Genomic DNA, 17802 nt, shown 5'->3' with positions numbered 1-17802 from the left:
ATGGCCAAGTCAAAGTCCAGACCTGAATCCAATCCAGAATCTGTGGAAAGAGCTGAAAACTGCTGTTCACAAACGCTCTCCATCCAACCTCACTGAGCTCGAGCTGTTTTGCAAGGAAGAATGGGCAAGAATTTCAGTCTCTCGATGTGCAAAACTGATAGAGACATACCCCAAGCGACTTGCAGCTGTAATCGCAGCAAAAGGTGGCTCTACAAAATATTAACGCAAGGGGGCTGAATAATTTTTGCACGCCCCACTTTTCTTTTTTTTTTATTAGTTAAAAAAAGTTTCAAAAATCCAATAGATTTCGTTCCACTTCACAATTGTGCCCCATTTGTTGGTGATTCTTCACAAAAATGGTATATCTTTGTCTGAAGCCTGAAATGTGGCAAAGGTGTGTGTATGTGTATGTATGTATGTGTATATGTATATATATATATATATATATATATATATATATATATATATATATATATATATATATATATATATATATATATATATATATATATATATATATATATATATAATATACGTGCTCCCAATAATGAAACAATGACCTAAATAATCGCATAATAATTCATTAATAAGTGAATGTCCATATACTGGTGAATGATGTGCTCCAAAATTGGGGTGCGCAACACCCCCTCCTGTGTCCCCACTCACCGGAAGGAATGGACCTGTTATCGGTGAAATGCAACAGCGGTATTTCCTATTGCTATCTCTTGCCAATATATGCTGTGTTTACTCTGCATTTTGTAAATATTAATTTTATTTGCACAATAAAGATATTGCCCAACAGTACTTCACAATAGTTCCCTCCTTTCTATCATTTTGTGTGCCATTATCCATGGATGATTATTATGAGCATGGGATATCTGCTTTGTGAATCTATGTGAATCTGCCATCCATGGCTACCATTTTAAGCCTGAAATGCCCCCTAGACTGAAAAACCAAGGGTCCATAGCTTCCGGTGAGTGGGGACACAGGATGGGGTGTTGCTCACCTCGAATTTTGGAGCACTTTGTACTTTTTTGCATACCATAAGACATAGAGTAAATTGTAAGACAGTAGATGTCATATATTTAGCTACCTGCTGATGTGGCTCTTGTTATGTTGGTAAGACTAAACAACCTTTCCATGTCCGTATCAGGGATCATATTAAACTGATGTATAAACGAATTACAACTATAGCTATCAGACCTGTTGGAGCACAACACAGGCATGTACTGGCCATCGGGACTACCGGGAGATTCCCGGTGGGCCGATGGCTCAGTGGGCCGGTTTCAGTGACAGCCTAGCCAAATGAATGTCTGCACTACTCGCACAGCCATTCATTTGAGCACCGCTGTACTTCCGAGCGCAGCGCGGCACACTTCGGCTCTTTCCGCCCCCACTCGGCGCTCTCATAACACTAGTATTGCACACATCTTCGGCCACCTCCGGCCCATAGTCGTCCTCTTCCGCCACCGCTCGGCTTCCCCCGCCCCGCTTCTCTCCGACAGCGCTTCAGCAAACAAAACTCGGTTATCTCCGGCGGCCCCCGCGGTAACAGACGCTGTGAGTTTAAATGAGCCGGGGGCCGCCGTGAGAGCAGCCGACAGGCAGAGAAGTCCCCGGAGCAGACGAGGGAGCCTGGAGGATGGCGGTGCTGCAGGAACCCATCCAGGTAACCGGCCGGCCCAGCACAGCCATTGAATACTGTATATAGCACATGGCTATATATATATATATATATATATATATATATATATATATATATATATATATATATATATATATAGCAAAGGATGTGGTGCTAAATAAAATAAAAAATCCATTTGGTGAAAATAATGGTTAAAATAATATGCAAAATCCAACATAGCTAAAAGTTCACCAAAACTTTCAATTAATATTAAAATGTGCATAAAAATATTTTCAGCAAAAAAATCATATATAAACCATGGTCATAATTAAAACCCCCCCTTTTTTTGCATTCTTTTTGCACTTTAATACCAAGGACATAGTTTGGATAAAATGGTTTTAATTATAAGCATGGTTTATATATGAATTTTTTGCTGAAAATCTTTTTTATGCACATTTCAATATTAATTGACACGTTTGATGTACTTTTAGCTATGTTGGTTTTTTTTGTATTATTTGAATCATTATTTGCACCAAATGGATTTTTTTATGTTATTTTGGTTAGCATCACATCCTTTGCTATATATTCAATTTATCTGTGGGTTTGTGTTAACCTGTTTGATGTTGGCAGCTTCTCATTACTGCGGTTGATCAAAAATAGGTGTGCGCATTAGTTGTTTATTTTAAAATATATCATGCAGAGCCAGACTTCGGGCAGGTGACAGGGGGACACCAGGGGGTAGAGGGGGTAGGGGGGGGGGGGGCTGGAAAATAAAAGATCACCAGCAGTGTGCTGTCGGCTTCTGAGTTTGCATACTCCTGCTATGTGTCTAGCCGGGCCCTGATGACTTCACTCTCGTGCAAGTGCGCAGCATACTGTTTTTGTGCGTGTTTGCAAAATTGGAGTGGGCCGGTCTGGATGAAGTCCAGGGCCAAATTTTTGTCCCAGTCCAGGCCCTGGCACAACACTACTATGATCCACACACTGTCAGTTTCGCAACCCTAGAAAATGTACCTTTACATGTGTGAGGGGGCGGAATTGACAGAAAATTACTTCAACTTGAGAGTGGATCCATAATTTGGATGCAATTCACTTTCTGGGGTTAAATGAATATATACTTTTTTTTGTCTTTTTTTTTTTTTTTTTTTTTTTATTATTTCTAAAAATAAATTCTTATTTTTCTTCCCTCCTTACTCCATGTTTCCGTTCCTTCTGCCTATTATTGCTTTCTTTTCCTTCTCTCACTGTTTTCTGTTTGTTTTTTTCTCACAAAATATATGTCATCAACCAATAATCTGGGCTGCCAATTATTCTAGAGAATAGCTTTTTCATATATCTCTAATAGTTGTAAATTCTGTTCTGTACCATGGTAATATTAATGTAAAAGAGGATTTATTTCTCATTATGTGTATAATGTGTATATATAACAACTTTTTTATTCTCTCATATATATATATATATATATATATATATATATATATATATATATATATATATACACATTTTCATTGTGTGTGTTTCTTTTGTTGATCTGTTCACATTTCGTAATTGATATATGTCTGTTTGGATATGATTTTGTTTTGGTTTCTGTTTCTGAATGCACGCCATGCTCAGTATTTGTTACAATGTTGAGGAGCCGTGCCCTTACCCCCCTTTTGGGTATTGGGCTGATGTTGAGGGGCATTATTTGGCCCTCACCTTGTCCCATATTTTACTCCACTTGTCTGGGTCCTTGGTGTGTCCTGTTGTTAACCCCTGGTTCCCTGTGTGCATATGTGGGATGTGTGGTTCCCTGACCTGAGTTGTATTTCACTGTGCCGCTGTTGATTGTATGGACACCCAAGGGCTGACACTGACTTTTCAGTGTCAGCCCGCCCCCAGCTCTCGCCTACGTCACGATCCCCTCTTTTCCATCTATACTGCACGCCATTTGATCTGGTAATGTGGGCACATCCTAGCTGTCAGATCAATTGTCCATTGATTGGCTGCCTTGTACGGAGCCCGATGTCCCGCTGACGCATCTGTCACGTGACTTGCATATGACCACACGTTGCATTATGGGGATTGTAGGTCCACTGTGTTTGCATTGCGGGCACATGCACGCAAGCTCCTTCTGTCCGCTCACTGATCGGTGCTTTACGCCAATCAGGTGTGGGGGGGCCTATAAAGCCAACTAGTCCTGTCACCACTCTGTTGGACTCAGGGGCTCCCTTCTTTGTTGTTGCCATATCTAAGGTATTTTATCAACTTTTGGACACATTGTTTCAACCAGTGATCTTTATAAAAAAAAAATCATAACTGACAACTCTTCCCTAATTTATTTTTAGGCTTTTTACTGTTGCATATTAGCCCAGAAACCTTGCTGTTACAAACAAAATACCATCATTGTATACAGGCCGATTTTTTTTTTTTTACACCCCAATTGGGGGTTGTGGCTGTCTGCTAGTTGTGGATAATTAGGTGAGCCCCTTTTTTCATGACCATTAGGCTTATTTGTGATTACGTTATATGCATCCCTTGGGTTTAATTAATTGGCCTTTTTATTTATTTATTTTGTTATTTTTTTTCATTATCCACACATTTGGGATGATTTTTTCAATTGCCCGTTATATCAAAATTCTTCTTGCAACTATTCCATCCCAGGCCCCCCTGCTTTATTGCTGTATTTTAATCTATGGTTGTAAGTAATTGAGGCTATATTAGCCCTACTTATTTGCGATTCTGCATATCCCAATATTTCTTGTTCAAACAATTGTGTTTTAATTTTCTAATTGCTAAGTCTTTCTCAGCCTCCTGCAACCATAAATGTGGTACAGGGCTAGTGTCTTTTCTTGGGGTGCCCTCTCTCATTGTGGGGCTCACTTGGAGTCTGGGGGCATGTATTCGTGGCATGCTTTTTGGACTACCAGTAATGAGAGGGTCTGACCATGTCGTGCATTCAGAACTTATACAAGATGTACTTAATGTTGAATAATTGCTTTTTCTAGAACCTCCATTTTTGGCACAGGCCTATATCATTTCCCTGAGGAAGCCAATGTTTTGGCAAAACATGTAGGATTTGAGTACTTGTACTACTAGTCTTCTTAAGACTGAGGCTTGTTCTTCCCTCTCTGTCTATAAATTGAAATTTATATGTATTCTACCCATCTACATTACTGTGTGTTGATATTTCGATGTTTATGTTCCTTTTTATATATGTGAAAGTATTTTTTGATATTTTTATATATAATTTTGTACCTTTTTGGCACAGCTATAATCCCCTTTTTCTATCCCCAGTTTAAAATTTCTCGTTAAACCAATTGGGATGAGGTGCCGTATATTTTGAGGTTTCTCCAGCCACACCCACGTTTTCCTAACTTTGCACTTTATGGATTGAAGCACATCGTTCACCAATATATAGACATTTACTTATTAATGAATTGTTATGTGATTATTTTGGTCATTGTTTCATTATTTAGAGCACTGTAATATATACCGTATTTATCGGTGTATAACAAATACAGGGATAATCCAACACTGGCGAAGCTACAATGATGGGAAAGGTGAGGCTGCAGTTGGGCACTGAACAGGCTGCATTGTTGGTCAATTTAATGGCTGCAGATGGGCACAGAGCAGGGTGCATTGATGAGCTGTGGCCCTAATTGTGCTGCAAAGTTCTTTATTTATCCACTTGCCGACTGGCTCATGCTCATATACATTGGCAGAAGGGCACATACAGGCATACTAACGTACCTGTACATTGCCCTTTTAAGAAGTGGCTTGCGTGCGCCCACTGAGCAACGCAATTGTGATCGCGGGTCCTGCGGACTCTACGTCTGTGGGGATACCTGTGATCGTCTCACGGAGAGGAAGAACGGGGAAATGCTGATGTAAACAAGCATTTCCCCCTCCTGCCTACTAAAACTGACACTGATCACAGCTCCACGTAATCGGGAGCGGTGATCAGTGTTGTCACACACAGCCCCTCCCTCCACAGTTATCACTGCCAAGGACACACTTAACCCCTACAGCGCTGCCTAGTGGCTAACCCCTTCACTGCCAGTCACATTTACACAGTAATCAATTAATTTTTAATCACACTGTTCACTGTATCAATGTGAATGGTCCCAAAATATTGCCAAAAGTGTCTGCTCTGTCCGCCATAATGTCGCAGTCATGATAAAAATCGCCGATTGCCGCCATTACTAGTAAAAAAAATTATAAAAATGCCATAAACCCTATTTTGTAGACATTATAATTTTTGCGCAAACCAATCGCACGCTTACTGCTTTTTTTTTTATTTTTTGTTTTTTTTTTACCAAAAATATGTAGATGAGTATGTATCAACCTAAACTGAGGACAACGTTTTATATATAATATATATAATTTTTTTTTTTTTTGTATATTATAGCAAAAAGTAAAAAAAAGAATTTTCAAACAATTTTTTTGTTTATAGCAGAGGTGATCAAATACCAAAGCTCTATTTGTGGGGAAAAAAGGACGTCAATTTTGTTTGGAAGCCACGTCGCACGACCGCACAATTGTCAATTAAAGCGACACAGTCCCGAATTGCAAAAAGTGCTCTGGTCTTTGGCCAGCCAAATGGTCCGGGGCTGAAGTGGGTTAAAATGTAAGTTGTTTTTTTTTTTTTTTCCCTTAAACTTCCCTCCTAAAATTGGGTTGTGTGTTATACACCGATAAATGCGATGCATATTTTTGTAGAGTATTGAGGCTCTCAACTACCACTAACCTGGTAAAAATGATCTAACCCCCCAATCACAAGATTACAAATGTATTTGGGATTTGAATGGCTATAGCAGCCCTTAACCACTTCAGCCCCGGACCATTTTGCTGGCCAAAGACCAAACCACTTTTTGCGATTCGACACTGCATCGCTTTAACTGACAATTGCACGGTCATGCGACATGGCTCCCAAACAAAATTGACGTCCTTTTTTTCCCACAAATAGAGCTTTCTTTTGGTGGTATTTGATCACCCCTGCGGTTTTTATTTTTTGCACTATAAACAAAAATAGAGCGACAATTTTGAAAATAAGCGTTATTTTTTACTTTTTGTTATAATATCCCCCAAAAATATATAAAAAAACAATTTTTTTTCCCTCAGTTTAGGCCGATACGTATTCTTCTACATATTTTTGGTAAAAAAAAATCGCAATAAGCGATTATTGGTTTGCGCAAAAGTTATAGCGTTTACAAAATAGGGTATAGTTTTATGGCATTTTTATAATTTTTTTTTTACTAGTAATGGCACCGATCAGTGATTTTTATTGTGACTGCGACATTATGGCGGACACATCGGACATTTTTGACACATTTTTGGGACCATTGGCATTTATACAGCAATCACTGCTATACAAATGCAGTGATTCCTGTGTAAATGACACTGGCAGTGAAGGGGTTAACCAGTGGGTGGCAGTGTAGGGGTTAAGTGTTCCTAGGGGTGTGTTACTAACTGTTAGGGGCTGGACTTTCATTTAGTGAACACGGATCTCTGCTCCAATCACATGGAGTAGAGATCAGCGTCACTTGTTGCTAGGCAGAATGGGGAGATGCTGTTTACAACGGCATCTCTCCATTCAGCCGCCTGTGAGACGATCGTGGGTATGCCCGCGGCGATTGAGTCCGCGGGACCCGCGACCGGACTTACGGGGATCCCGACCAGCACGCGAGCGTGTCGCCGCGGCGAGCTCGCGACGGCAGGGCAGCATTAAAGATTGGACGTACCTGTACGCCAATATGCCTGCCCGTGCCATTCTGCCGACGTACATCGGTGTGCGCAGGTTGGGAACTGGTTAAATACAATATTGAGAAGAAATGCAATAAATGCATAAAATAGTCACTACATAACCAACAACACATCAGATTGATCCTAGCATGTCTAAGGCCTTTAAAGACAGAAAAAAATCATGAGTAAACTATCTGCCACTAATGGAAAAAAGGCCCCCAGCCCCACCTACACCTCCTAGGAGACAATTGGGCACTTCTGTACTCCCAGATACAGCCTCCTTAAACCCCAATGTTGCCAAAATTATTGTTAGTAAGGGACACGCTTACCTAAGATGAACCCCACGCACAATTCTCCAAAAATGTTAAAAATGCAACACCTTCAAGGACCCATAGACTCCCTGACAGGGAAAATAGAAACTAAAAGACCTGCACACCAAAGAGTGAGCCAGAATGCAAAAACTGAGAACTCAAAGCTTGGAGTGAAAAAAGTAAACCTCTGAAGGCACATGATGCCACAAAGTAATTTGAGGAGGGAGGGTGAAGGAATCCTATCCAATGATGGCACAAGCGCTGAATGAGGTCCAAAAAGATCCCCCCTCCTCTCTATATACTACAGGCCATATACTTTTTGCATAGCCAAAAGCCAAAAAAAATGTCTGTTCATAAAAAGGTCAACTGGGACATTTACCCAAAAGGAATGAAAGAGTTGGAGGGTGAAAGCCAGTTTCTCTACCACTTCTGGAGTTGGAATTACCCAACCATTATGACCCCCTATTGTTTTTAGAGAAAGAAAATGAATATGCATTATACTGTTTTTTTTTTTTTTATCTTTAATACAGGGAACAGAAGGATATAGAGAAAGTTGCCGATCCAACAACAGAAACCAAGATTCTTGATGTGCAATGTTTAGTTGTACTGGAGACGACTAAAGAGGCACAACCAGTTGATATTATCCTAAATGATCGTGTTAAGGAGGAACGTGACCTTGCAAGGAAGCGAGAGCAGGAAAGGCGTCGCAAAGAGACAGTAAGTTATATAGACCGACATTAGAAATAAGTTGTATGCGATGGCATACCACCATAGAATTAAGCCAATCCACTGCTGACAGAGGTTTATCTCAGTTTTGCTCCATTAATGAAGACTGATGGAAAATACTTTGCTATCTGAGTGAACTAAGTGTGTGACTTTTTACATTGTATCTTGGAAGACTATGGCAACATCTTTTGTACTGTACTTGACAACAATTTCTTCCAGTATATGGCCACATTATGGTCATCTACATACAAAACCTGTGTGAAAATGCCATGAAATGTTCTGTCATTTAGTACTTTCACCAGAGACAAGATTGTTGCTTTAAACATTCAATAGCTCATAACTCTAAGTATAAGTCTAAGCATAAGTATTTTGCAGCACAGTATAAACAGAAAAGTCAGTGCTACTACCCATACAACCTATATAAATAGAGCTCCCAGCTGCTCGATCCACAGTCGCTTGCTGAGTAAAGTATTATAGGAAAAAAGATCCACACTCCGGTTGGAAAACCGGTGGGCTGACATTTGACCTCAGGGGTTGGATCCTTGAAAGGTCTGAAGAATTGTCCTGCTACTGCTTCACAGTCAGAAGAATAACCCTGGATGAGCCAGCAGACTTTATGGCAGGACCAAGTTTAAAATTCTCTGGACACTCCTCCTGCAGCTGAAATTCACCCCTGGTTTTCAGCTTCACTTCTCCTTGTAGATTAAGTCAGTGCTATTAAAGTAGTATTGCCTGTTGCTCAGAATTAACACCTGGGTCCCAATACAATTCCCCCATCCTTGTAAAGATGAGGGTAAATGAACTGTCACCTCACTGGGCCTCAAAGGAAAGATCTAGCAGAATTGTCTACAAGCCCAGCAGGGAACAAGGCCTATACAATAAAGAGGGCCCCGAACTGTGCACCAACCATTGATTTATGTCAAAGATCAGAGGAATTTACTTTCTCTTACATAAAAACTAAAATATTGGAGAAAGATGAAAATTATTCCTTCTGATTGTACACATTTTGGGGTACGTGTGCATATAAAACTGTATGTGTAGTGTGAGTAGAAGAAATCCCCAAACCGGTTTTATGGATCTTGATCAAGACAGACTAGTGGTGATTGGTCTTGTTGTGATCAGACTGATGTGCTGTGTCGGAAATCCTAGCCTTGATCCAGCCATCAGAATAATTTATGGCCAATTTAACTCTAGTCACTTCAGAACACAGAAACATCCCATGGGCTGGAACGGAAACACCCCCAGGGTTGGTAGGTCAAGGGCTAAAGAACAGCCCCCACACCCATATCTCAAATTAAGGCGCATGAGATTTGGATGAGGTGATCCCTGTTCTGTTGGAAGTACAACAGCAATTTGCTTATATACTGTGACTATGTATACTGTATGCATTGTACCTGTCTATGCAGCAGGGGGCGCTGTAGTATTATAGTGTAATGTGCATGTACATCTCTATTGTATTGTAACTCTCTTGTATATGAGAGGAAGTGCTTCTCTGTGTTCAGTTCCTTTCTCCACGATGTAAAGGCCTGCATTGCAATCCTCCATGTAAGTAAAATTATTCTCTGCAGTCAACAAGCTTCCAGTGCATCATTTCAATACTCAGCCAACAGGTTATGGGCCCAGGCACTGGAGAGAATACGTATTACAAGTCAGTACTGTATATAAGCTATTGAAAGATGGCAAGCGGTTCAGATGTGAAGTTTGCAATCGCAAAGCTGAACAGTGCCAATTACCAGCTGTGGAAGTTCAAGCTAGAAATGCTTCTCAGCAAGGACAACTTGTGGCAAGTGCTGAATACAGACAGGCCCACAAACGGACAGATGGAGGAATGGGACAGGAAAAACAGGCAAGCAAAAGAGACTATAAGCTTACTAATGGAAGATGACCAGCTTATCCACATAAGAACAGAGAAAAGGGCCAAAGGTATGTAGACAAAAACTGCATGAACGTTCAAGCCTAAACAGCAAGTAGTTTCTGCTAAGAAAGCTGAATAAGATGAGGCAAGGAGAAGGCCAGAAAATGTGTGATCACATGAAATTTATGCTAGAAATCATAGAGCAGCTTCACATCATTGGAGAGGACATCAAAGCTAATCATATTGTTGCCCTGCTCCTTTACAGCCTTTCAGAGACATATACTGCTCTTAACACTTTAAACTCTAGAAACCAGACCCGAGCAGGAGCGAACGCTTGAATATGTAAAAGGCAAATTGATGAATAACAGAAGGAAAGAAAATACGCACCATGATCATAAAGCTCTTAAGATGTACAAAGACACAAAGCACACCAAAGAAAGCAAAACCTGTTTTTGCTTTAAAAGGACCGGTCACTTGAAGGACTGTTCTGTCTGGAAAGCCAAACAGCGAAAGCTAGAGCTGTCCACAAGAGTCAAGGCAGCCACAAAAGAAAACTGCAGACACATCATGGAGTGGCACCTTTAAAGTGACACAGAGCGGCAAGGCACAGGGCTGGTGCATAGACTCGGACGTGACAAGCCCCATGACTAGCGATGAGACCTTTACAGACATTGATTACAGTGAAAAAGACAGTTTTCCTAGCAAACGGGAAAAGCATCACTGCAGAAGGTAAAAGCCAGAGCTTCCTGAGCTGCATTACACCACAAGGAGGCAAGCACAGTATCCTTGTTAAAGTGCTGTATGTACTAGAAGGCAGCCTTCTATCAGTAAAAGGTCTTGCAAACAATGGTCTCCCTCTTGAGTTCCAGGGTGATGAATGCACAATTCACAATAAGTGATTCCTCGCAAAAGCGAAACTGGATGATCAACTATACAGGCTCATCACTACAGACCAGCAAGCCAATATAGTCTCTAATGATCTACACAGCATATGCATTCACTTATGGCACAGAAGTCCAGAAGCTATACAGGATGTTATAAAGAGAGGTTTATAAAAAGATTTGACAATGCCTTGCGAAGTGCTCATGAAATGCAAGTGCTATATAGAAGCAAAAGCCACACAGGCTTCTCAAAGAAAAAACACCCATTCCCTGCACACAATGATGTCCAATGAAAACTCCCACATCAGGCGCGAACAGATATCTACTGACATTTTCATTGATTATTCCAGGTACACAACTGCTTATCTGATGAAAAACAAGAATGAAACAGAGAATAAGGTAGAGTAGGGTCGTGTGTGTGTGTGTGTGTGTGTGTATATATATATATATATATATATATATATATATATATATATATATATATATATATATATATATATTATATAAATATATATATATATAGTCAAGACCCACCAGGCATAAAAATTGTTGTGGTCATGGAGTGCCAACCCTGGTAATGAATAAGGGAAAGGATAGAAGAATAGACAAAGACACATACATATAAAAAGTTGAAAAAATACAGACAAAAATACATCCCTATAGGATCATAAAGGTACAGCAAGTAAACTAAACAAGCAATTAAGGCCGACATGTTTCGCAGTTATTACATATCTGCTGCTTCAAGGCTGGATTGTTTTTTGCTTTAACAAAAATCTATTTACAAAGAAAACAGTTTATACATAAACAGGTCTGTATATAAAATATGTGGGTGCGTCAAGCAAAAAAAAGGGGGGAGGCAGGGAAAACAAAAGATAAAATCCAAAGATGGGTACCTCCATAGGTCATCATATTTTAGGCAGGGCTGCAATCCCAGCCACTGTAGGCACCCACAGAGGAGCAAGAAGGCTGCCAAACAAAAGCCTACGTGCACAGTGGCATCTTCCCGCAACACGGAGTGACGTCATGCATGTGTACGCTTCACACCTCACTGGTGTTGTGTTCCGGTGAGGTGTGAATCGCGCACAAGCATGATGTCCCTTCCAATGTCGTGGTAGGATGCCGATGTGCATGTGGGCTTTCGTTTGGCAGCCATCTTGGTGCTCTGTGGGTGCCTGTAGTGGCTGGGATTGCATCCCTGCCTAAAATGAATATTTTAATTAATAGAATAGATTGCATGTGGAATCTATATCTGCCTGTGTGGTCAGCCATCTAGATTGGAGTGGAATCTCCCTCTAATGGTTGCAGTAGCATGGGCTGTGATAAGGGTAGCACAGATAGCCTGTCTTGCTCAAAGTAAGCTTCCCTGTCATTCCTTCCTACCCCAATCAAGGGCCTCGGCCTGGTTAGCTAGTTGTTGTGGGCTTGCGTCCTTGACACCTCCTCCAGCATGCAACACATGACATGCAATAAATATCTCAGTGGTTGGCCAGGGAGATAAATATTTAAAACCCAGGCAGTTGGATGTGCATACACTATTGCAGGGAACATTACCCAACACAGCAGGCAGAAGCAAACATAAATTTTAACTTGTGTTTGGGGGGGGGGGGGGGTTGTGAACCTGAGGGGAGCAAAACTATCAATTTAGGCCTAAGCAGCACTATATTTTTAGATTTTTAGATTAGGGACACTAAAGCAAAATCTGCAAGCATGTAGCTCAATCTGGAGTCATGGATATAGGGCCCAGGACCCACCCCATCTAAACCAGGATTAAGCACATTATTAAAGTCTTCCATCCAAATGGCAGGCAGCATAGAGTATTGGGCCATAAAAGCAAATCCTTCACTAACCACCACAGAATTGAATGGAGGGGGGATGTTACAAGCCAAATTGAGCAAAACCATATACATGTATAAAAATAAATCTGCCCTGGGATTATGACTTCAGTTTCAGTAGTTGGAATTGAACAGCTTTTGCAACAAGGTTTGACTTGTGATATGTGTTTCAACAAGCAAGATATTGTCATCCCATTGAGATTTGAAAGAGGATAAAACTGCTGAGTCAGGGAGTGTAGTTGTTGCTGCAGATGGTCAGGTGCAGTTTTGCAACTAGGGCAGCTAGTCCTCCATCTTGCTGAGCCAGGTGTGTGCTTCAATCACCTGTTTCTGGAGGTCTTGCCTGATTAGGGAGATGTCTATTTTCACCTCCTTCAATCTCAGAAGTGAGCCTTACCTGATATGCGGAGATCGCCTCCAGTACTTTTGCCGTGTCTGCGGCTGTTTTAAATCTGCATGAGACTGTCCACCATCTTCCTGCTGTGTCTCTTGTCACAGCAACTTATCCAGTTTAGGGCTAGTATCAGGCGCTACGCTCCCAAAAACCTGTAAAGGACAGAATCTTCACAAAGGAACTAAAGATACAAACACGAGAAATGTAAGGTCGACAGAATTCATAAAAAGGAACCTGTAAGAAAATTATAGATTGATCACGGGAGAGGATCAATCTTACATTAACCGGGTCCCACCAGGGCCTCTGGACCTACAGTGTCCCACTTATGGTAATTCTAAACCGAGTAATTAAGTGTGCTGGCTGCTGGCCCTCCAGGAAAGTACATGGCATATTCACAATGGCTACTTAGTTTCAAGGAAGAACAGAGTCACACTCACATGCAGAACCCTCATTTATCAGATGCAGGGATTTTGAAACCATACTTTGATTTCAGGAAAAATAAACTGTGGCCAAGAAAGAGACACCCCCTTAGCTGCCAAACTTACCATAGCTCGCTCCTGGAAGAAATCTTCAGTTTTCCTCATTCTATTGAGATGCAAGGTTTCCTGGATTATGCTGAATGAACACCTTGCCAGCATGCCTAAAGATACCACTTCACTGTTTAGGAAAGTATGAGAGACATGGGCTAGCTAGGTCAATAATGGGATGTATGTTTCAGGGCTCCTCCTCTTGAAGATTTTTTTTTTTTTGCGTAACTCTGGGGTTTCCCCCTCTGTCTCATCTTTTTTTCTCTAACTTCTTTCTTATTATGATCTGCTCTCTTTTCCGGTTAGCCCCCCCCGCTTTCTTGTTCTTCTACTCCTTGTGTTTTCAGTGACGGGGCTAGGCCCCGTATTACTCCTAGTATGAGAACCCTGCCAGTAGGTTCCGATGGCCTTCCCTTGCCATTCGAGAAAGTTTGGGGGCATATTTGTTTTTTTTTTTGCCGATTATATGGTTTATCTTGGGCATTATATACTGTAGTCATTAAGCTGGAAGATTGTGCCTGTTATTTTAGAGCCAAAATAAGCAATGGTTCCTCTCTGGAGGCTAGCGGTGTGTGTGTGTGTGTGTGTGTGTGTGTGTGTGTGTGTGTGTGTGTGTGTGTGTGTGTATGTATGTATATGTATGTATATAATATAACCATCTTCTGAAATTCGAATTTCATATAGAATAAATTCAAATTTGAATAGAAAAGATTAGAACAGAATAGAACAAAAGAAATCATATCTGTTCTATTGTTTTTCTATTCGAATTCAATCTATACGAAATTGGAATGTCGGAACACGGTTATATAGATATAGATATATCTATTCTATTCTTTTCTATTCAAATTTGAATTTATTCTATATGAAATTCGAATTTCAGAAGATGTTTTTTTATATATAAAACATTTTCCAAAATTCGAATTTCGTATAGAATGAATTCGAATAGAAAAGATTAGAATAAAAAATAGACTAGAAAAACAATAGAGCAGAATAAAATAAAATGTTATATATATTTATTCTGTTCTATTGCTTTTCTAATCTATTTTCTATTCTAATCTTTTCTATTAAAATTCAATCTATATGAAATTTGAATGTCGGAACATGATTGTGTATAGATATAGATATAGATAGATATAGTCATTACAGTTTCTTCTTCAGGGGTATGCAGATATATGCTGTAGTGTCTAGCATAAAGAAAAAATAAGTACAAATTAGAAATATAATGTATGAAATTCAAGCATCGAAACGTTAGGACACAAGCATATACACATGGCGATAGATTTGAAACAAAAAAACTGAGGCACTTACTAGAAATGTTTGATTACAATTTTTATGATGCTGGTACAAGATGATAACTTGATTCAAGCAGAGAATGTTCCAGCGCTCTGGTTTCCAAGATTGGTATACTCAAAATTGAATATTTTTAGTTTTTCAAGTATTAAAGTTTTTTTTCAAAAGTATTTATGAGCAGGCACATATGGTAAGCCTGCATAGGCAGGCAGTCAGATTTAAAAAAAAAAAAACAATCAAAAAAATTCCAAAAATGGCATGAACAAACACCCAGCTGAGGGTGTATGAGTCAATACCACTGAGAGGGGAAAAAAACAAACATGCACAAAGCTGTGAAACAGCATTTGTGTTTTAGACATTTAGTCCTTAGTAATGGCTTAATGTTCATGATGGACCTTGGTTGATTATGTGATTATGTCTTATGAAATTTTGTGCGTTTTGTGATCTTATGGTGCCACCATCAATTTCGAAATTTGACCAGCCAAGCCTTCAATTTCACCTCCTGTTACTACAGGAATTTTTTTTCGTGGCTGGGAATCTTTTCTTTCTGGGAATTTTTTTTTTCTTGCACATGCGCATTTCTTTTTCGTTTACATTTCTCGCACAATTCTCCCATTGTTGATTAGAAAATCATTTGTTTTTCAAAACATTTCATACATGCCCGATTACTCAAATTTGATGGCTGCACGAAAATCGTCTGCTGCTGCAACCCACTAATGGTGCGACATTCGAATGAAAATTCTTAGATAAGATTTTCGAAAGAAAATTCTTTCGAAATTCGACCCATGTATATCCTCTCCTTCAATGTCATGCTAAGGATTTTAGTGAAGTTTTTATTGGTGTCCTGTTCCCCTCCATTTTCTTTTTTTGTCCTGCAAAAAAAAAATCCTCCTATGGTGTTACAAATCACAATGAAAAGTACTAACAGGATTTCTGTCCTGAGCAAGGCTGATATAGACAGGAGCAGCACTCAACTCAGGTACTGTTGTGGAGGAGGGTTGAGTTCCTATGCTGGTATAATTTGTGGGGCTCAGATGTCCGACTAATAGTCAGGTCTCGCTCTGTGTTCCAGCTGTTCCTGGGTGATTGAGGCCAATTTTTGACTTTATTGCTACTTGTATATTTTGGAACTTTTTTTGGAAACTGTATTATCTAGATTTAGAGTTAAATATTTTTCAGTAAATCATCTAGCTGTTCTTAAAGTATAAAATTACACAATATAAATCTAAAGCCCCCTTCACCTTCCCCATATTGTGTATAATTTCATTATACAGACTTTACAATACCTGACAACCTGAACCATGAATGGAGCTTGGGCTGAATGGTGTTCCTGTCCTATTTGTAAGCTTGCAGGACTATGCGGTACATTACATTTGTGCACGTTTTTCTATATGATATAATGACACTGCAGGCTTGCAAATGGGTAGCTGTCAGTTTGTAGAATGAGATGTACTGTACATACCATGGGGAGAGCAAGGCAAGTTGCTAGACTTGTATTATACTTACATATTATATTTTAATGTGAATCTGTCCCAAGTAAGGCAAAATCATTGCAGATCCAAGTATACTGATTTATCCAGTATATTTATATTGAAATTTTGAGGCGTTTGTCATTGCAGTGGTAGTATGAATTTTGATTTTAAAGTGAAATCTTTAGCAAGCTGTATAGTGGCTGCACAGAGCTGGAGCCTACATCACTGCTGTGTGCCTGGACCCTGCACAGAAATATTCAATATGCCTGCATCCAGACATACTTTGTCAGTTACACTGTAACATCTGATTACTGAAAGGCTTGATTAAATAAAAAATGTTATGTGTGTATATATATATATATATATATATATATATATATATATATATATATATATATATATATATATATATATATATATATATATATATATAGCTAGGCAGTTACTGAATGTTCAAACCTCCATTTTTATAGGTCAATAGGTTCTCTTTAGGTGGCCAACATTCCTTGATAATGATTTCTTCTTTTTCTTTCCAGATGGATGGGACCATTGATATGTTCTTTCAGAGCAATGTTATGGCAGATTTTGAAGAGCATCTATGCTGATAAATCTAATCTTTTGCAATGGTGGTTTTCATGCAAAATTCGAGCATACAAGAGCTCACTAGGGAGACTTAACTGACAAATCCAGTTGCACTTATTTAATATGTATTCTCAGCTCTCACTGTCATTTAAACTCAATTCTGCATTAAAAGGCAGAATCACTTTTATTGTATGTACAAAACCTAAAGAGCACATACCCACTTGTTTTTCAGTGTGAAACTGCATTGTCTGATTTATTTATTTTTTTCCCACTGTTAATTCACATTGTCTTATTCCTTATTCCAAGATAAAAAAAAAATTGTATACATCTTCAAATCCATAAAAAATAAATAAAAAACACTCAAAAGTAAAATGTCTTTGAAAAAAAGCATACTTTAAGGTGTTAAATATGTATTTGATGTTAAATATATTTTTTATTAATTTATGATTTGTATTCAAGCTTATTTTGTTATTTTTATAATTGAAAGGCTAACTTCATTTTAGTTTATGCAGGCCCTAACTTTGACATACTATAGCTTGTACAGAGATTACTGTAATAAAAGATGATTTTTTTTTTCAAAATAT

At 39.2% G+C, this 17802-nt stretch overlaps 1 protein-coding gene across 1 annotated transcript in view; it reads left to right on the top strand.

Moving 5' to 3' along the window:
• BRDT (bromodomain testis associated) overlaps positions 1-17551 on the top strand; it is a 273701-nt gene extending 256150 nt beyond the window's left edge. Inside the window, exons 19-20 of the mRNA XM_077452924.1 lie at positions 8190-8376; positions 17173-17551. Coding sequence (XP_077309050.1) covers positions 8190-8376; positions 17173-17241 — 256 coding nt within the window. The 3' untranslated portion in view covers positions 17242-17551. The remainder of the gene's footprint in view (positions 1-8189; positions 8377-17172) is intronic.
• The last annotated feature ends 251 nt before the right edge of the window (positions 17552-17802 follow it).

The sequence above is a fragment of the Lithobates pipiens genome, unplaced genomic scaffold (assembly GCF_037356315.1).
Source record: "Lithobates pipiens isolate NorthernLeopardFrog02 unplaced genomic scaffold, aLitPip1_a1.2 Scaffold_23, whole genome shotgun sequence".
NCBI lineage: Eukaryota > Metazoa > Chordata > Amphibia > Anura > Ranidae > Lithobates > Lithobates pipiens.
Note: the sequence above shows the minus strand (reverse complement) of the source record. Positions and strands in the feature narration are given on the sequence as shown.